The sequence below is a fragment of the Brugia malayi genome (genome assembly GCF_000002995.4).
Source record: "Brugia malayi strain FR3 genome assembly, contig: Bm_v4_ChrX_scaffold_001, whole genome shotgun sequence".
NCBI lineage: Eukaryota > Metazoa > Nematoda > Chromadorea > Rhabditida > Onchocercidae > Brugia > Brugia malayi.
In genome coordinates, this window is record NW_025062479.1 from 147,863 (window position 1) to 169,495 (window position 21,633).

Here is a 21,633-nt window from a genome sequence, read left to right on the forward strand (position 1 = left end):
ATATATTCCTGTGTTAATCCACATATTTACATCCAAGTTTACCCGAGATTAGCAAACTTCTTCCAAAAATAATAAATTTTTCAACTACATTCCCTGCCATCTTCCTTTGTCATCTTTATTTTTTTCCACTTGGCATATCACAAGTTGAGGTGGAGCAAATGAATATTTGCTGAAGACAAATGGAAGAAATAGTGGACAAGCTTATTTGTACTTCACTGGTTAGAAGTATGCACAGAATTGGTCAGCAAACTCTAGCAGATCTTAGTTCGAGCAATAAGCCGATTACAAAAGTAGAGATGCAAACAAAGTAGCTGAAAATAGTTGTACACTTATGTATTCTAATGGAAGACAAAGTTGGCTTATAAAAAGTCCTTTGGATGCTGGGAGAAGAACAAGTGAAAAATTTTATAAGAACCAATGTAAGTTTTGGTGATGAAATTAATTAGCAGAAGAACAATCCTTAAGGCTTTTCAGTTGTATACGCATTAAGTTTGAAAAAGAGAAAAAAAAAACGGTAATGAATTTGATGGCAGTAAGAGAAAAGATAGATGAGTAATAATAGGGTACTCAAACAGTAAAAAGAATAGTTTATCGAAATGACCGTAATCTCCCAACTATGAAAGAGTTTACGAAAGGAAGGAAAGAGAAAGCTCAAAAGTTCATTATAGCAATGAGGAGTGGATGGTAGTGACTGCTGCGTGTTAATTATTAAAGAGGAACATGATGCATATGACAAATTTTTGACGACGGTAGACGATTATCTTCGCTTTACTTAAAAGCTAGAAATTCAGATCGTCACAAACTGTTCGTATTGAAATTCTCATAATCTCAATAATTTTAGCCGATGATCCGGATTTTGCCATAGTGGCATAACGTACGCGTAAGCATAACGAATGTACGCTGGACCGGCTGACCCCACGACGTGATGTACTTAAGATAGGGCTGAAATGGGTATTTATGAGGTGATGTTTGCTGTGTCGTTTTTTCGTGGATTGGACATTGTGAAGTGGATTCTAAGGGTTTCTAGGGAGGTGTGTATGTTAAACTCGTACGATGACAGATTTAAGACATTAGTAATTCGTTGATCTTTGTCTCCAACCATGGTAGTACAAAGATCCGATCAGTCGAGAATAATTTTTTATTTTTCGTATTATTTTCACTGGTTCATTGATTTAGCAATTTTCTTTAATAACTAAACAAAATGCACCATCATCATGAGCGTTTACCTGTGATGCTATTTTTGACCACTACTGAGGTACAGAAACAAAATCATATAGCATTGGATAACTTTTGACTTCCTTGCAAACTTTTATGTTGATCTCAATATTGATCTCCTTTGTATTGCCTTTCTTGAATATGGATCAATATTTGTGATTATGTTGCTAATTTCAGGTTTGAAACTATGTGTCGGGAAGGTTTTTATTTATTTCTATTCTTTATTGTATGTTTTCTTTTATTTTTTACGATATCGTACAATTTCATATTTATACAATAATAACAAAGAATGAACAATGTAAATATTAGTTGCACTAAATTATCAACAGTCCATTAAATGTTAGTTAAATTATTATACTTCTGCTCCAACACTTTTTACTGCTTAACATCAAAACTGAATTTCCTCTGCTGTTCCACTTCTTTTAAATCCCTCGAGGACTTCTCGTCTTTTGGTGAATGAACTCTATTCCAGATCAGTTTTTTCTTGCATATTTTATTGACCGGACTCGTTTCAGTTGTTGTTGTTGTTGCTGACCCATGATTGAATTGCCGGGTGTTATTTCACGATTTGTTAACTTTATTTGTTTGCGTGTGAGTTGCACATATTTGTATTTGTCATTTTGCTTATTAACTCCTTTAAAATTCTTAACTCGACTTTTTAGCAGCTCTACATACTGGCGAGAATATCAAGCAGTAGAAAAAGTATAAATGGACATTCTGATATATGCCATAATTCTATAGGAATTATAAAGAATTGAGAATACTGCACCACGCATTGGTAAAGTTTAGGCAGCACAAAGCTATAACCATTTTATTTGGTTAGTTTATATCACTTTGCTTTCATTATTATCTTGATATTAGTTGTAAAAGAGCTCAACAATTCAGAAATTGAAAGAAATTAAAGTTATTAGTGCAAGTGCAGATTTGAGGATTGCAGCAACTTTTTGCTGGGAAATTCGTAAATTTTGAAATAATCGTCAACGAGCTAATGAAAAATGTATGGACCAAGATTTAACAACAAATGTTTTATGTAACAAAGTCAAACTTATTCATCCTGTTAAATTCGAAATTGTTTCGTTGGGTTTCAAAAACAATTAAGGATATTTTACTTTAGATTCTTTTTTTTTGGGGGGTATTTCAGGATGTCATTATTATTATCGACACAAAGGTTATCTTAACGAATCAATGAATGTTATTTTCATTAAACAAGTGTGGAAACTAAAAGCTATTTCAGTTATAACTTCCACTCATAAAACTAAGTTTTTTACAAAGTGTAAAGTGTTATTTTGAAATTTTACCAATCAAAATCTTTGATGAAGACACAGCGAACATTTGAAGAGTTACTATTTTGCTCCCAGTGATATTATTTTTTGTAATGTTAATCTCATGCTGAAAGCATAAATGAAGATGGTGTTTTTTCATTGTAATTCCGTGTGAAATTTCATGAGATCAGACTAGCTGGCTAAGATAAATATTTTGGGAGCAGAAATTATTTAAGAAAAAGATAGTCAATAAATGATCTCATATTTATGTGATATATTGTTCGCTTGACTTCTAGATGCCTAAATTTCTAGAAGCCTAAATGTTTGAAAGTATGATTCACTTCTCTTCTAAATTTTTTGATCATTTTTGAAATTAGCATAGAAAGAAATAAAATTCAACAACTAAAAGAAACAACTTAGATGCTAATGATTTACTTAAATAAACTTCAGTAATAATTCTCTTTTGAGAAGTAAAATAATGGAACGAAAAGAAAAATACTTTTTATTGTTCAAATGAAATGGAAACAATATAGTTTACAGAAATCTTGTAGTATCACAAAAATTATAACTATCAATATGACAAAAATTTTAGCTTATCTTATCAGCAACAACAACGTACTGCCATCAATTGTTGCAGTTGCAATTTCCGCATTCTTTTGTTTGTTTCTGCTCTCTCAATCCTTTTTATCATTCATGTCTTTCTTTTTTTTTTTTTTTTGATTAAGTTCGGGATTGTTCGGAGCGATCATTCATTTAGCACTGCATATAACATGAAAATTGATTTGATTACAATGAAATTTGAATTGAATAGGATAAAATTAGTCAAATGATTCTCCTCATTTATCAAAATATTCTTACGGTGGAATCAAACCATCATAATTTTTGCTAAAAAGTTATGATTCTGGTTTTGTACGGAATAGGGAAATTATTTACACAATTGCCTACTTCAATGCACATACTTTTTCCGGTAGCTCATATTTGGAAGTGTTCCGGTGGAGCAATCGTTCAAAGTTATGAAATGAAGTAGTAACAGATGATTAAGTTAAATGGAATAAATAAAAATGGTGGTAGATAAAAGATGAAACGGTGACAGACAGATTGGCAAGATGCAAGGTGAATAGCGATGACAATAGTAAGGATAAGAAGGTTAATTGACTGAATAATTTGTTGCAAAAAAAGTTTATTGAAGTGATGAAAATTTGTAGTTTAGAAGTAGCCTAAGTTGCTTATAGGAGGATGTTGTACCTGAAGATTAAGAGCAGTGGTGAAATAAAAAAAACAAAAACAAAAAACAAAAATGTTCAGAATCAGTTTCCACAAGCTTTTCCATTTTCACAATTTTAACTTTATCTAGACTAATTAGTAACCTCAGTTGCTGCAGGTAAATCTGTAGGATATTTGTAAAGAAATAATGAATGTTATGTGGTTTTCGGGAAACTTGATAGATTTTCCATAAGTGTTTACTTTTCTCGATACTTTAATGATGGCCAAGCTGTAGAAAGTGCTAATGGTATGCTGCTATTACTTGTTGAAGGATAACTTGTGAGAGTAAAAGTTATATATAAATGATATCCACATTTCGTGCATTTTATCAGTGCATCGGTATCTCATCGACAATTACCAGAAGGTTTTTTTGCGCTTCTTCTTCATGGAATGAAAATAAGCAATAATGAAAGTTTCAACTTGAGCAATCTCAAGTTGAAATTACTCGAAATGGCTCATAGGTATTGGTCAATGCTTCATTGATCTTGCACAGCCATCTTAACCTTTCAACTTACCTTTTACTCCATTTCCAAACATCATTCGTTAAGATCGAAGTTTCTCTTTTTATTTAATACGACGATCTACTGATAGCGCACAATGAATTAAATCGAACTGCTCATCGAGCAGGTGACAATAATACCACCATCACACACACATACATAGACACACATATTTATATACAGATAGACATGCATATATATATGTATATATACACAGCATGCACGAGAGAGAGCAGGGAAATTCGAATGGGGTCGGTAAAACTTTGTCGATCGAAAACGCTCAAATCATGTTTCGGTAGGTGACAATATCCGGAAATCTGTCGTGAGCTGAATCAACGATCGAGAATATTGTGCTAGCAATTCTTCTTTGGTGTTATTAATTGTGTCAGATGACACAAGATAGAACAAGAATTTTATGAAATATATAGTGCCTACATTATTTGGTATCATCGCAAAACTCACTACGTTGTCGATTTGTCACCATCATATGCTATCTTGATTACATGAACTAAATTTTTTTGGATAAACAAAGACAATGAAATTGGCAAATGGAAGTGAAAGGTTGGAAATGCATATTTTTAATGGTGAAAGGAAAGATGTGGAAGGTGCAACGGGTCAACCAGTTAGTGTACCAATTGTTCACTATGATTACGAGCCACGTTCACGGTTAGTTTTTAGTGAGAAGGCATCTTTGAAAAGTGAATCTGATTCAATTTTGGCCTTAAATATTTGGCACATTAGCCAACGAATTTTCACCAAAAATTTAAACTCTTATGTTAGCATTTTCTGACTTAAATATTTGGTTGTCATCTCTCGTTCCTTGTTTGTTTCAATCAAATTTCTCAATTTCAGAAATTTTCAATAGCTTTTTTTGCAGATGTCGGCCATCCGAAAGGATGGAATACATCCTACTTCAACGACCACAACAATTATTTGACTCCGAAACGGTTATTCCCTGTTGCTAATTAGGATTCTTTTTTTTTCTTGGATTTCCATAAACTTCCGTAAAAAACCTCCGTAAGCTATACATATACCACTATCATTTTGCACCTCATACTGGAATTATGCTTAGGCTTTGTCTACCTCCACTCTGGAAGTTACATTAATGGTGATATCCCGTGACCTGTGGTACCTTATAGCTTTCTCCAATTTGCAAGTGCATGTAACGAGTAAAGAATTTAGACAAGCCCGCCAAAGAATGATGCGAAGGAAATATCTCAGTCCATGTTCATTGGAAATGAAGGTCCATCTCTGATCGTCAAAGCCACTGTCTGCCTTATCGCCCTCATTATTATGGTTATTTGCTTATGTTTCCTTTTCGCATAAACTGAATGTTTTGTTTATCCTACCTTTACCGCTTTAACAACCTTCCGGTTAAAATTGTAAAGTCGACAATCACTATATATTTTCAGCGGACACTTCAGACTGCATAATACTACTCTCACATTCTCATCAATAACGAGTAGTAGTGTTCCTCATTAGTCGGATCATCCTGTATCTGTTAGATCATCACAAAGTTTAAGGATGTTGTTTAGCTGTGCATCGATTTAAATAGATAAAAATGAAAATGTGCAAGTATGCACAAAATTAATAGCGACAGGAAATTTATGCAACACAATGGAAAAGCTTCGAAATGAACTACATATGCCAAGTGATTAACTACAATAGAGAATCTACTTTAAGTCATCACTAACTTGTAATAGCAATCGAGAAACATTCACCGTACAAGATTACTCACACTAGAACAACAATAAGTTAGAAAACTTCTATACAATGCTTGGGATCAAGGATTGACGAAAACAATATATATCATAACCAGAATGAAATGAATTATTTCGATATGTACGCTCATTTAAAGACAACAAAAATTATAGATATAAAAGTGATGGAAGAAATTCTCCGGGAAAAATTCAAAAATTATGTTTAACTAAAATAGCGTAAGAAAATACAGCTCATCAGACTATGGAACGGGCAGTCGAGCATAGATGCTCTTGGTCAGATGGCTTCTTTGTTTCCCAAATAAATCAGTTCCATTACGAACAGTGAAATGATGAAAAAAATCAAACCGTATAAAAACACGGTAATATCATGTGTTAAACATGGATGTATGGTTAAGAAAAGTTCCAGTTGTTTCGTGGTCCAAACACTTTCCACCCAAGTTGAATAAACTCCTGAATGCATATTGTAACCTGAAAACTCCCGGTCATACCAAACTGCAAAAACTTCAAGTGGCTTTATGCATCCAGTTTTTATATATAGAAAGACTTTAAATTGCAAAGCTTAAAAGAGATAAAACATGAATAAACTATGAGTGAATTTCAGCTACATATAGCATGAAATAAACTAGAGATGAAAACCTATCTGCAGAAACTTATGTCTTATCGAGATAGAAAAATTTTATAAGAAATATACCGTCTAATTTGAAGGCTGGAGATTCCGCAGCTGTTGTATATAGCAAATTACGATAGCATGTAAATTTTTCATCTTCTGGATCATACTGCCAAGTGTAATGATAAATCTGCAACAGAGAGAGAAAAAAAAACTGCTCAAAAAGAGTCAACTGCCTCCAATAAATTTTTGTCATAATTTTGTAAATGAGGAGAGGAATAATGAATGGATAGATCTGGATGCAAAAAATGTTTGTTCACCAGTTATGCCTTATAATAATTTTGTGCCTACAGCTGTGAAGTTCAAATGATGTTCGTATGTTACAACATAATATCCCATTATTTACATTTCATATTAAACGCTTCATTTGAGTGTTTCTCAAAAAAAAAAAAAAAAAAAACTGTAAATTGGTAAGTGAACATAAGCACAGTCTTTTAATTTGTAAGGAGTTACGAAAAAAAAATAATAATAATAATTGTATAACACAATCATTCTGCTAACCTTGTCGTGTTTATTTAAATCCTCACATTGAGCGCGACTGGGAACATTAACAGCATTCTTGGATCCAAGAACATTAACAATTAACATAGTCATCAGAGTGCGAATTAATGAGTAATTGTCCCTTCCTACCGATATATACGTTTCTTTCGCTGTAAAGTTTGCAAATGAAATTCAAAAAGATTGGAGAATTTAGCCAAGCCAACAAAATGGTAATTTTCCAACTCAGTTTACATCTGTAAACAACTATTATATAAAAGATGAAGTCATAATGGAAGCAAAAACTACAAAAAAAGATTGGCTTGAACTAACAATGATGTTCAAACCGACTGTCGCCTTTCGTGATACTTTTGAAAAAGTTACATGTATGCCAATCAGAATATTTCAAGAAACAATTCAGAAGAACAGCTACCTATAATAAAATATTCGTTAAAAGTGCTATGATGTGCTATATAGAAGAAATTGAATAAATCTGATAAGTAATCTTTGCTTACATATAGTTCATCTATATCATATTGATTGAATAAATCAGGTTCAGTTTCATTACCACCAGTGAGAAATCGTGCTACAGCCCCCATAACAACACTCGCAGCAGCAACAACTTGAGTTTGTAGTTTGGTAATTCCATTTTTGAACACATTTTGATCCTCCAATGAATTTAACCGGCTGAAAATAACGATTACTGATAGTATGTTAGTTTTTTTTTTTTTTTTTTTTTTTTTTATTCAGTTTTAGATCGACAATATAAGTTACTAACTATATTAATAAATAATTTTTATTTTTCGCAAGTGCACATTTTTATTAGGCTATCACAGCTGAACAATTCCTACTAACTTATAAATATATTGTTGACTAAACGGCCGAAGAACAAAACCAGCTATGTCACGTTTTCCCTTCAAAAATGATTGATAAGAAGAGGGTGGTAATCCAGTCCTCCTCTCGATATTTATTTTACTTTGCTTAAAGGACGATTTAGCTGCGTCTAGCAAAGTTTGCACCTGAAATGATTAGAGTAACATCCATCTAACAAAATGAAAATGAAGGACTACATAATTCTCATAATTACGCAACCCAACTAACATTTAAAAAAATATATACCACAAAGTCATCGCTTAACTTAGGACAACCTAATCGGATCCTACTCACTGGATGTAAAATAGCATGAAAAAATGGATTTTAGCCCCATCAGAGATGGGAATAAAACATATTTCTCTAAGAATTTGCTGTTCCACACACTTTCAGTTTGTTTTCAGGAGTATCGTAAGCCTTTGAATCGATGTGAGCAGAAAACACTGGTTCTGAACCATCAAGCTGCTGCACCTGCAAAATAATCACAAGTGAAAGTAATACAATGTAAGGTAAACTTTAATGCTAGATTTTTTTGACCTATTACTGCTTGTTGAATTTGCTGTGCATGTATAATAATGGTCTGTTAGTCAACCTTATTAAAACAGTTCTGCTGTCATGTTCACAATCTTTATAGTCACCTCAATAAAGCTATCGATATCTGTTAACCGGATATCTAGAGGAAATTCGCCTTTTATGATGTCATTTACTGTGGCACTACTTCCGATATAACCCAGCGATTCCTGAAATCATTTATTTGCATTAAAATCTCTTGCATTCTATGACAAAAATATACTGGTATGACTATACTAACAAATGGCAGAATTTTAGTTACACTAACATGACCATAACTCATATTATACTAGTTAAATTCAAAAAATAGTAATGAAGCATTCCTAGTTATAAATTCAAGAACATACTCCGTGAAAAAATGCAAACATGACGGCCCTCCCATTGCGTTGTGCTACAGCTTCAAATTCAGTGGAATGATTTGCAATCGTTTTAGCAACCGCTAGAAGACTAACGAGTGATGTGAGAACAGACACCTCACCAACAGCTGCTTCTGTGAACGAACTGAAGGAATCCATCTACAACATCGTCAAACACTGCCTCTGTAGTCATCCCATCTTTTGAGATTCATCAAATAAAATGAAAGAAAACAAATATGAGAAAGTATACTCTGGCGGAGAGAATCAAGATTTTCGGCTTGAACTTTTTCGTAAGTGCTGGAATTGTTGCAAACAAATTTTTGTCTGCCAATGGGTCACATAAAGAGATCCTGAAACCAAGTAATGCGAAATGTATAAGCCCAAGCAACAAAATCAAAATACTTTTCCGAATACTAACAATGAATCTGAAAAGCCGTAAAACAGCCTTTGGCGTTGGAGACATATTTGAGCATTTCCCGCTGCTCGCATGAAATGCTTCATGCGAGCTGAACAAAGTACATCTTCTCTCAAATTCCTCTTGTTGAATGCTTCATAACACTGCAATAAATACTTTTTGGTTGACTGATGTAGAAGAGATATTGAAATTCATGAGATCTATGAACGTATGACTCAATCATATTTTAGCTGTTTTCAGAAGAAATGGTAAATATACAGCATAGCAAACCGACTGACGAAATTTCTGATGATGTCAATTTCAGTGTAATTTTCAATAACAAAAATTGGTTTCTTCCAATTGATGAATCGAAAGCCTTCCGGCAACAGTGCACCGTGTTCATTCCAACGATTTTCACATTTCCCACTAATATCTGAAAAATGTGGAGCTCATTCAGTTCTATAGAAAAATTATCAAGAACTTAACTATTACTCAGTTGTTACTTCATCTGACCATAAATTATAGACCTGGCGGCGGGAAATACGAAACAACAAAAAGTTGTACCAAATTGTTCGTTAGGGCAAACGGCATCTTCCGAAAATCCGACATCAAGTCGTTTCATGTCGCTGATAGAAGATTCATTGCGTAAAAGAAGCACACCACGTACTTTATCGTCCTTCAATACTCTGATTATTTCCCTGCAGCAGCAACAGTATGTATCCTATTTAAAAGTATTTATTCGTAAAAAAAAACAGAAACTAAAAAATACAGCCTGAAACTTACTCATTTAAAAGAAATATATCGAAAGCTGTGATAATGCGATCTTCAGAATCAAGACTTGCTATAAGATTGATTAACTCATCAGCATTATTTGCATAAACGACAACACCTTCGTTTCCTTCCTCTGCAGCTGAAATGGTACCAAATACAGAGCTCCATAAGTAATTACTCTGATCATTTCTTGCAACGCCTATCTCCTTTTAAACAATACAAGTACTTACAACCACACCCAATTTCATGTGTTCCATTCAACAATCGAAAGCAACTGTATCTTCCACCAATCAAATCTAGATAGATCTGATCCGATAGTCGTTCACCACAACTGATTTTCACTGAATGAATTTCTCTCCAGTCATATTCCTAGTTAAAACATCCAATATCAACACCTAACCTTACCACCATGTTCACCTTTCGCTAATCCATGAATGGTACATTGAACCTCTTCCCCTTCTGCCTACAATATATATGAGTTTTCTTCGTTTGAAATGGAGACAAGAATTTCTCTGTTCGAAAGGAAATTTCAACTTCTATGACAGTAAAATCAAAAAAAAAAAACCAGCATACAGGACGCTGCGAAAAGTAAAAGTTGACACCAATATTTCATATCAATTTCACTTGCATCGATTTTATTATTCTGAAATGCAACATCATAATGAATGGAAGACAAACAATTCATATAAGCATAAAATTTTGAAAAAAAAAAAAAAAAAAAACTCAGCCACTCTTAATTGTGAACGAAAAGAAACATAGAAGAAAACAAAGTTTTCGTACAAAAACCTCTGATGCAAAAAGTGCGTTTAATTTCTGCATGCAAGTAGAGTACTTGTGGTAAAAAAAAAAACAGAGAATTGACATTTTTAAAGTTTGAATTTAAACAAGAGGAACAAATAGATACGGATGATAAGAACAGCGACGAAAAGGTAGGAAGTAACCCCAACGATGAGAGGAACTAATCTAACCCCAGTCCTTCCGATAAAATTGAGGCGCAGTAAACCGAGTGCAGCATCATGTGAAACTTATGTCCCAGTGTTGACATCTATTATCAGTTGGTGTAAGTTTTGTTATCGTGAAATTCACGGAAGGATTTTATCAGTAGCTGTTCACGTTCGGTCCAATTTTGTGAAGTGAATGCTGTGAATACATGCTAAAATGCATGCAACTCTTGCACTTGGTAAGATTTGGAACAGAATTATGCATAATTTTCAAGACAGATAGATGGGATGGACAAATGCAATTTACCATTCAATGAATCAACATAACATTGTACTTAGCATACTATTACGTTACCCTACGTTCAGAATACACGTACTTACGTTGTTTGCCATAAGTTTTACATGTATGTTCACTCTTCTCTCCATACACATTTCCCGTAATCTCCAGTAGCTTTGTTCCATCCGGAATTTGGGCTGTCTATTCTTATTTTATTCTTATTCCTGTTTGAAGTGTTCCATCAGGAATATTGATATCAATTTTATTGCCTCTTTGTTCTGAACACTTTTTTGTCCACTATTCGTGGTACACTGGAGAGGCTATTTTGTGGTACACTATTATATTTTTTTTTTTTCTTCTTCCTTCTATTACTTGTTCTCACATCAGGAAGAAGTAGGGGAGAGATCACAAGTTACATAATACTTTGAAATACGTTTCAGCGACCAAAAATTGAGAACTGCAAACTGCAAGCAAGAAGCATGGAATAGGTTCCAAATTTCCATTTAAAGAGACGAATCGTATACCTCGTTAGAGTAGTACTTTCGTGAACTTGCTAGGATTTACTTGCTAGGTAGTTTTCTTGGTTGCAGTTTGGAAGAGTTTGTACAGACGAATGTGTTGTGTAATGGAGTTTGTTGAAATAAATTTTTATTTCTAAAATATATTAAACAAAGTATTATTAATTTATATTGATAATGCTGATAATTTCGCAGAGATGTTATCTACGATCTGATAGGATGAAACTGTAACATTTTAGACAATTAAGATAAGATTAGTTACAAGTGCAAGAATATAAGTGTTGACTAAATGATTGCTCATATGAGATAGAAAATTAAAACAAGTTTATATTTGTCTAAGGAATATTCAAATAAGACAACCTTTAATTTTATAGGTGTGATACAAAATTATTTTTGTCATATTATAATTTGGTTTTTTCGACAGTACTAGTTTAGCTGAACTTGACATTGTGAAGAAAATGATGCACCTTATTTGATAGATATATACTGTCCAGAAAAAGGCACAAGTTAGTTTCATTTTTCTTCAGGATAATATAAAACGAAGTTCAACAAATCAGTCAATTCTTGTTGTCCTGCGATGACCGGAAGTTGATATTTGGCAAGTACTGTACATGCTTGGACAGATGCAAACACGCAATAGAAAGTGATGAAAATTGGCTTCTGATTGGTCTTAAATCAGAAGCTGCATAGCAGCAACGGGTGCTTCGAAAGATGCTGAATGTTAGAATCAGACTTCTGAATATTATGCAAATGGCAAGTGGTTAGCTACAAATATGTGGCACGAAGAAATGATCTTTTCATTTTTCTTCAGGATAATAAGATGGGAAGAGAAAGATGAAAGATGCAGTCATTTCACATTTGAATGCAGTCTATTTTGCACATGCGCAAATTTTGATAGGATGACTTACTTTTCTTTTCGGACTGCAAATAATGGAGTAGACTGCCCCATTCACTACTTCCAAATATGCTCACGACGAAATATTGAGGAGCTGATGTCGATGCTACATAATTGCCTTTGGTTAACTGATAAACTAAACTGTTGGTGTGGTTGCTATGGATGCAAAAGGACGCATTTTCAACAGGATTAGGAAGCTTGAGTAGTAATAAAGTGATTACTGGCTGAGCTTTTTGGAGTAAATTCACTACCACCACCACCACCATCATCATCATCAACCTATCCTCAGTCATCGGTGGTTCACTCGTGATCAATGTGGTTCGGTGCGATTGGAAGGTGGAAATTCTTTTTTCCAGCTATAATTCATACCATTTCGTATTACTCAAATTGTTACCAAGCTGCACTGATCACAATGTGCATGGTAGGCTTCTTGATGTCGTTCATTACCAGGCTAATTGAATATATCCAACACTTTTCATTGCTACTTCTCTTTCATTATTCCAAATTAGCATTACGGTCCGTCTATCTTGGAAAGAATTGTTTTATTCTTAATATGGTTTTTTACATTGTAATACGAAATTTCGACGATACAATGGCTGTGCATGCACAGGCATGTCCTGGTAATATTTATTTTCTATTTTGTCTTTTTTGTTAAAATCGTCTTTGAAAAGCGAGAAATTGATAGTATGATAGGGAGCAGTAACAATAATATAATCTTAATAATGAAATTTTGACTGTTTAATGACCAGTTGATGTGGTACCCTGAAATATGTGGCCAATATCATTTTACTGTTTGTTCATAAGATTTCGATTAGCATTTTAGTCGTCCCTTAGTCGTTCCTTATTTTATTTTCTATCCTTTTGGACTCAATTTTCCGAATAACTTTAGTTTCCTTCTTTTGCATGCGACTTTTCAAGTTTCATCTTCCGAATGTTAATATTACTGTAGCAGAGCCGATAATACTACAAGCGAAGTCTAATGCTCAGCAAGTCTATTTTCACACAATTGGATATGAAACCGGTCGCTATGCAAATAACATGAGATGCAGCTGGATCCTGATGGGTAGCAGTAGCAGGAAAAGAATAATGCTAACTGTCCATGATTCCGACATTGACGATGCCTTGTTCTCAGAATGTGATGACTATTGCTCCATTCATGATGGCAAGCCTTTTTTTTTTTTTTAATAGAACCGTAAAGTTTCAATGACAAACAAAGAAAATGTTGATTGCCCTCTCTTTTCAGGTGATACATCTAAATCACCAGAAGTAGTACGTTGGTGTGGTGATAAGCATCCGAATGCGGTTATTAGTACTACCGATTCACTTTATGTGTATTTTCATAGCGATGAAGCATTTCAAGGGAAAGGCATTAATATGTCCTTCATTGAATTTGGTATTTTGTTTTTTTTTTTTTTTTAAACTACGAAATGTTTGTGGTATGTTTGTCGTATAAGGTTACATTGCTATTTATAACCTTACCCACAAACAAAAACAATAAAAAAAAGGGTCTATTTTAACGTTATAATTATGTCTGAAAAATTATCTAGCATTTAGCGAAAGTTGATGGAACATTGTGCAAAAATCGTAAGTTCCTTATCATCCATGATTTTCAATGAATATCAATTTCTGCATTCTTCATGTATAATTCCTCTGCCAAATTGTCAAATTCCCCTGAGAAAATTAACAAATGCCATTACTTCTATCTAAATTTGTGATTCTATAAAGATAACGGCAAATTACCAAGAATGGTCGTACTACGTGAAGATATTTTGAAATATCTATTATCCTGTACACATATAGAGCTGACAAAACTAGTCCTCAGACTATAGGAAAACTAACAGAAATGATATCTTCCGTCTAACTTTCAGATATACCAGGATGTCCACCGAGCTGGATTTTCAGTTCGGTAGGTTACTGTTATACATTAAAGAGGCCAGTTCACGGTTTAACGTGGTTAGAAGCGCAGAAGGAATGTAATTTGGTACGCAGCAACCTACTCACGTTGACTTCTGCCATCGAGTATTCTTTTGTTGCAGGTAACCAGATGCCTAGTTCCGTATTTCTACTAAATGGACCAGGAATAAATTACCTAAGTTCATTAGCCTGAAAGGTGAAATTGACATATTTCAGCAATTTACAAAAAAAGCAAAACACTACCATGGATTGGTTACATGGAAGATAGCAGTGAAGGAAAATTTATGCCCGTGGATCCAAACTCCGGACCTTGGCTAGAAGAGTTCGTAGATGGTCATTTATCCAACATTGAAAACAAAACAAAAAATTTTTAACTGCAGTACATCCGGTACTATTCTAATATTAGCAGTTGTAGACATCAACCTGTCATACAAATAGATGTTTGGAGACATCAACGAGTCAAAATGCATTTAATGGAAAGAGCTGTACATATCACAACCAGCAGTAAAATACTGCACTGAAATTAAGTGATAAATTTAGGCAAAATCAATATTAATCTATCATACTGTATCAAACAGAAATTACTTTATCGAGCTACTAACTATGATGAGCATTTTGCTTTAATGTTACAGAATAGAAAAATGCAGAACAAAAACCTGCAGTACATATTATACAATTATCTCATTGTTTCAGCTTACCGAAACTCACTGGAAGTTCCCCTGGACAAAACTGTGCCTATATAGACTGGCGAAATAGGAATGGATATATTTTGGCTATGGATGACTGCAGAAATCGCCATGAATATATATGCAAGCGTCATCAAGGTAATATTTGACACTTGGCACTGTTCAATAGTAAACGATCCAAGGACAAACTGATCCAAAGGAAATATTTTCAGATGGTAACACGATACCGTATCTTCCACAAGAAGAAATGATGCGTAGCAGCGTCGCAAAGTCTCCAATCCGTTTCACTGTCTGGTTGTTTATTATTCTGCTTATTCTGTTGATGCTTATCCTACTTTATTTATGTTATCGGAAGTGTAGAAAGCAACATGCACTGTCACGTATTGGAAGTTCCGATGTAAACCAGCGCCTGGTTGCGGGAATCGATGTGCAGAGAGCTGCAACATCCACTACAGTATCACATATCGAAAGCTCCGAGGTCCAAAGAATTGATGGTGCTAATAGTGATGCAAGAGTGACTACAGTAACTGAAAATGCTTTCAATGCAGTCTTAGATGGAGGTTCATCAAGGTTAGCTGTCAGAAAATTATTGGAATATTTATCTTTTTCGCTGTAAACAGATTGTATTCTCACACCATCAGATTCAAAACGAACAATTCATATTGAAAATAAACATACAGCAGGTCAAGAATGGAAATAAGCAAAACTTAAAACAAACTATTTAGTAGCAATTTACATAAGTAAAGGCAAAATCTAATATAAAAAAATTAACAGTAACATAATTACAGACAAACAATAGAACAAAATACTCCGAATCAAAACTCGCACTCGGCACAGCAACTGAACCTGCAACGAATTGAACCAACAGTTCTGACAATTGAGCCATGTTTTAATGCCCGTCAAACGAGTGAAGAACGCCTCTCGGTACCTAGTCGAAGCAAACAAAACCTACCATTTGGCTTACGGGAAAATACAATGGGCAGCACAACGAGGGAAGAAGCACTACTCAAAATACGACGCGGTGAACTGTTTGAACGTCCACGCGTATCTGTTCTAGATCATACATCCGCCATTAGCCTTGACGAATTCTGGAACAAAAATGAAATGTCAACAATTAACAGAAATTAGTTATGAAGTTATACATTTAGTGCCTCTTTTGTACAAAATATTTATCATTTTTGTTTCCTTGTTATTTCATATTTAAAGCGGCTACTACTATCTGTCAGGTTCATGATCACTAAAATGGGCAAAGTATGCTGTCTTATCAATATCTGATCCCTTCTCAAACTCTCCATCATTCTTCAATATTTATCTTGTAGCCTCAAAAATAGCAAATTATCGTGGATTGGACCGCCTACAATACTGAAGCAAAGAGAATCACATGGCGTAAAATTCAAACATATTCAAACATAATGAGAACTTGTTTTCATATCAGGCCAAGTTAACAGCCAGTATGCAAAAGTATACCAATCTAACACTTGAAACGGAATTAAGGGAATTAATAGTGGAATAAGCAAAAATCAATGGATACTGCCATAGTAAAGCGAAATTTTCAAGCAAATGGATAAATGAAACTTCACTTAAAAAGCATAAAATAACACTATAAAATAAAACATAGAATGATAAACTAACGATTCATTTATACGACGAAAGGGAGAACATCATTTTTACATATGAGACGTCTGTCAATGGGATAATGAGAGGACGGCAACAGAATGTGCCGTATGAAACTGCGACCCTGCTTCAGTCCCAAGAAACAACGCCAGTTCTCCACGAATCCGAGATCGTTTGGTGAACGCCATCTGTGCTGTTTCCGTCGGTAATCACGATGTTGCTAAACAGTTAAGACTTCGGAGAGAAAAAAAGCAAAAGAAGTTTGAAAACGATTGCAATGCATGCAAGTTCTTTTAAAAGTTCGCACTGAAGCGAACTAACCGCTCATCATAAATGAAGTGGAACGTAATAGCTTACGACTTTTTTGCCTTGAACCTTTAAGTGCCCTCGGTGTTCAACTCGTTAATAGGAGAACAACGAATACACTTCAAATTGAAGCGTACATCAATCTAACGTTGTTTTAAAGAATTCCAACTTATAGATTTTTTCCACCTCTTGCATCCACCACGTTTCACAAATTGTATAGTTCTCTCAAGTACAAATGAAAAGGAAAAAAAAAAGAGTTAATTAACCTTATCTGGATTAAATAACTATGTTAACTGATAGTGGTTAAGCACACCTAAGTATGGAAAGATATATATCATGTAAGTGATAAAAAATAGCATAAATGTGATATTGTTAAGATTGAACAGCTTCATTTGTAATATGCAAAGATATATATCAGTAACCAGATAATGGTGCATAAATTGACCGAAGTTCGGGAAAAATTTTTTAAACACGAAAGTTTCGGAACAAAGTCCCCATATCGGTAAAGTTATTTTATGCTCAAATATTGCTCTAAAACCACTACTGAAATTTTTAATAAATTCACACACTGTTTAAACCTAATATGAAATTTATCATTTAAGAAATGGCATTAAGTGTATGAAAACCAGCCAAGTAATCGATGAATGTTTCGCCAATTGAGATTAAATACATGTTCCATGCTGCGAACATTCCAAGAATGATGGATAAAAGCGCTGCCAATCCATAAACAAAACAAATATAACTGATCAGAAGATTTGGTATTAGTGAACAAAGTAGACCACGCCACGGCGCCAGTGATAAATGCTGAGCACAATATGGCACAGCTGATAAGCGCTGCAAAGCCCAATATTTGCTTAAAACAGTTTCCAAGTCCAAACAGTAAGTTTACTTCTTCCAGACCATCTCAATGTTAAACGTCAGGTTCCATCGCTGTTCAAGATGCTAACAAAGATACGGCAGGTTAATGAGGACAACGGTTAATGACGTCGAAATCTTCTGGAATAAATAAAACTTCCTCTGTACAAATTGCACTTCAGCACGCTACATATATATATGTGCGTCTTCCCAAGAAAACATACTATTTTGAGCATGAACCCATAATTCATATGAAAATGGTGAAAATAGAAAGTTACCATAAATAACAGGGATAACTATACATATACAAATAGCGGACTTTTTCGGGAGTTGGAAAAAGTTCGCAATATACGATGCGTAGCAATCAGTTAAGCCATGATGAGATGCTATAACTCTGTTATTTGCTACTTTGAATAATTTTTTGAAATACCAGGTTGAAAACATAGAACTGTAGAATGCAAGAAACAAACATTAACAGAATAGAAGTGTTCCCAAAACGCCGCATAATTTACAGTGAGTATGAAACACTGCGAAAACCACACATAGATAACGAATTGTAAGAAATAGCGATGATTATTAAGGCCCACACATTGATTGATCCATACACAATGATGATCCATATACAACACACAACGACCACACAGTGAACAATGGTGTGTTCCTTCCGGTTTATGGTATCCACAAGAAATGCACAACGGTTCCGCATTAGACTGTAAATGTTGTAATTACTAATTTAGAAAAAAGGAGAATACAACTATATTTTAATCCATAAAATACCGAGGAATATTTAGAAAGTTTGTTCTGGAAACGACAAATAACTAACACATTCTGGTCGCCCAGGGTCCACTGAGCAAGCTTTTTGATAATGAAAGAGAATGCAAACAATTAGATATGCACCGACAGCATAATAGAGGGGGATGCGAAATGATGGCCGTACTTGTTGTTCGTATGGGAACAGGATGAGATATTCGCATCCAACAATTATTACCAATAAGAAATGAACGAGACAGTACAAACCCTAAAATATTACTAATCAATACTGTAATGATTAAGTGAGTCTAAACCTAATCTTAACATTTAAAAGTGTCAGTATTAATTGCCAGACTGTTCATTCCATGCTTATTTCTTTGACGATTTTAATGGCTTACGAAAATACGAAAGCATGAGCAAAAAGACAAAACAAATCCAGCAAATTTGCTTACTGCTCCTAAACCAGTCCGAATGAAAGCATTCAAAAATCGAATATAATGTAAACTGATTGAGGAAGGTACCGCCGATATTGCCGCAACAAAGCGGCGTGACCAGAAATGAAATTTCAACATATACCAGTCTTTCAGGATGATTTTCCTCTGCAAAGATCTATCCCAAACGGTTCAAATTGATGAAATCTGAATACAGAGGAAACATATATATATCATCAACTTTCCAAATGATATCCTCAAATAGAAGTGTTCAATGCAAATATAAATTCACAACAAATGGATTAGATTTTGAATATCAGTTCTTTTGAATTTTTGACTGCAATAACCGGTTGCAACCGAAAAATTCCCGATCACTCTCATATGCTCCTATAATAACTATCAGAGATATGCGTTCAAAACTGTCTCCGTTCGAAACTGAATTATTGGCCAACACATACTTACAACTTCTTTCTATTTCATATAGATTCTATTTTATACAAACACACATTCTTCCTATTTTATAAGTAACCACACAGAAAATCTGCACCTCACAACACAACTACACCTGTCGACAAAACCAATACACCCGCATCTCTAGCACCGCACTTTCACGACCAGGACGCAGTGCAAATTGTTGACTCAAGCGGTCTCCGATTTACCTGTGGGACATTCATTGGTAAGGTTGAATTAATGGAGTGAAGCTGTCGATTAGTTCGAGCAGTTCCTTTGTGCAGTGAAATAAGTGCACTGACTGATAACATTTAATCAGCAGTTTAAGTAATGATAATTTGATGTAGTGAATAATAGAAGATGGAATGTGAATGCCTATCGATGTAAGATGAAAGCTTCAAACAGCACCGATGTCATTACCGAAAAATTATCGACCATTTAAAAGTGAGTATAGTTTTGAACATTTAGAATTTGCATCAGTTGATTGAAATCATGAAAATCTTGAAGACTTTCTAATCTAACAACAAATCGACTACTCCCATTCTGCAGAACTGTTCAAAAATGTTTGACTAATCACATCACATTGAGTTATTCAGTAAGACGACTTTTGCGTTACGAAAAGTTCGAATGTAAGTGAGCGGAAATGTAACGAACGTGTTGTCCATCCATGTATTGTCTTTGTCCTTTTGCGCTTCTAGAGACAAATAACAGCACAGAGCATCATTATCGAAGATACAGCGATTGAAATGAAGAAGACGAAAGCTCAACCGGAATCAGTAGAACCTATCTTAGCTTCCATGCACGCACGGTGCACTTCCATTCAGGATAGCATAATAATCGCAATACGGTATGATTGAATTTTTGTTTCTATCGAAGCAAATGAATCCGTCTAACGAGTCGGATTGAATAGAAAATTTAAGAAATTCCGAATATCTAGAATGCCTCTTTCCTTTCTATTTGAAGTAAAACAAAAATCTGAATTTATTATTCGATGAAACTTGAGGTTCAATAAATTTCGAAAGAATCGACTAACTCTGAAAAGTGTATTGCAGATGGATTTATGTTGCTATTTCCATTATCTTATTTCTAATGGTATGCGCTTTTATCATATTATTTCTCAACTGTTTTCAACTGTACGAACAGAAAATCTGTGGAGAGGAAAATATAAATCGGAAAGAAAATGTGGGAAGGAGCGAAACAACACAACAGCAACCGCTTATTTTGACACCAAAGATTGAATTTTTTAGAATTTTACGGATTTGTTTGAATTTTTTAAACAGAGAAAAGCAATTTTGTATTATGGCTAGTTAATATGAGAGAATAAAGGATATTATTAATTGAATGATACCGTAAGACGGACACTTGTTGTGGCTATGTCGTCATCTAATAGCTAATAATTTAAAACCAACAGATAGATTGGGATTATGCTAATTATATGAATACTGTTGGTAATAGAAATGCACAGAAATCAGAGTAATTGAAACCGAAGAGAGTTCTATCATCGGGACTATAACTTGCAGAAGTAAATTCATTTGGAATCAGAAGTTGTTGTTGACATTTCTTCGAGAAGGTCCTAACACACTGCAATTACTCTCGAAATAAGCATGTCGCACATCACTCCGCTCGTTGTTGTGGTCACAACTAATTTTGCGGGACATTCGAATGGCCATCATAGCACATAGTTATTTCAGTTGTAGAAAATCATTTTCGGTGAACACGATGTCAGTATACTTTATCATTCGCTATTAATTGCAACCATTTTGTATTAGTATGACACTACTTAATACTAACGACAGCAACGATAACAACGAGACTGCCATACTTGCTACCGATGATTAATTAATAACAAGCAGGGAAAATAAATACTGTTGCTTGTTTGGAATACTTTATTCTCTCTACTATTATTCGTAATTGAAGATCCGTCTTGCAG

General features: G+C 34.3%; 4 protein-coding genes across 4 annotated transcripts; 2 read left to right on the forward strand and 2 right to left on the reverse strand.

The window, feature by feature from the left end:
- Positions 1-4,775: 4,775 nt before the first annotated feature.
- Bm10126 (Uncharacterized protein) lies at positions 4,776-5,566 on the forward strand (the record flags this gene model as incomplete). The annotated part of the gene is made up of 3 exons (XM_001898462.2): positions 4,776-4,906; positions 5,118-5,187; positions 5,423-5,566. 3 exons carry the CDS (start codon positions 4,776-4,778, stop codon positions 5,564-5,566), a joined length of 345 nt encoding a protein of 114 aa, XP_001898497.1.
- A 669-nt stretch (positions 5,567-6,235) lies between these two features.
- Bma-aph-2.1 (Uncharacterized protein) lies at positions 6,236-10,751 on the reverse strand (the record flags this gene model as incomplete). Its single annotated transcript, XM_043073091.1, has 16 exons — positions 6,236-6,429; positions 6,653-6,758; positions 7,130-7,278; positions 7,439-7,538; positions 7,621-7,792; positions 7,961-8,124; positions 8,363-8,446; positions 8,614-8,715; positions 8,893-9,060; positions 9,152-9,251; positions 9,320-9,459; positions 9,595-9,728; positions 9,860-9,993; positions 10,079-10,205; positions 10,297-10,407; positions 10,640-10,751. 16 exons carry the CDS (start codon positions 10,749-10,751, stop codon positions 6,236-6,238), a joined length of 2,097 nt encoding a protein of 698 aa, XP_042929025.1.
- Positions 10,752-13,289: 2,538 nt separating this feature from the next.
- Positions 13,290-16,425, forward strand: Bm2733 (Lectin C-type domain containing protein; the record flags this gene model as incomplete). Its single annotated transcript, XM_043073092.1, has 8 exons — positions 13,290-13,317; positions 13,647-13,859; positions 13,941-14,090; positions 14,566-14,733; positions 14,828-14,933; positions 15,305-15,435; positions 15,510-15,867; positions 16,086-16,425. 8 exons carry the CDS (start codon positions 13,290-13,292, stop codon positions 16,423-16,425), a joined length of 1,494 nt encoding a protein of 497 aa, XP_042929026.1.
- A 511-nt stretch (positions 16,426-16,936) lies between these two features.
- Bm11360 (DHHC zinc finger domain containing protein) lies at positions 16,937-19,394 on the reverse strand (the record flags this gene model as incomplete). The annotated part of the gene is made up of 5 exons (XM_001898459.2): positions 16,937-17,131; positions 17,848-18,051; positions 18,543-18,782; positions 18,896-19,090; positions 19,275-19,394. 5 exons carry the CDS (start codon positions 19,392-19,394, stop codon positions 16,937-16,939), a joined length of 954 nt encoding a protein of 317 aa, XP_001898494.2.
- Between the last annotated feature and the right edge of the window lie 2,239 nt (positions 19,395-21,633).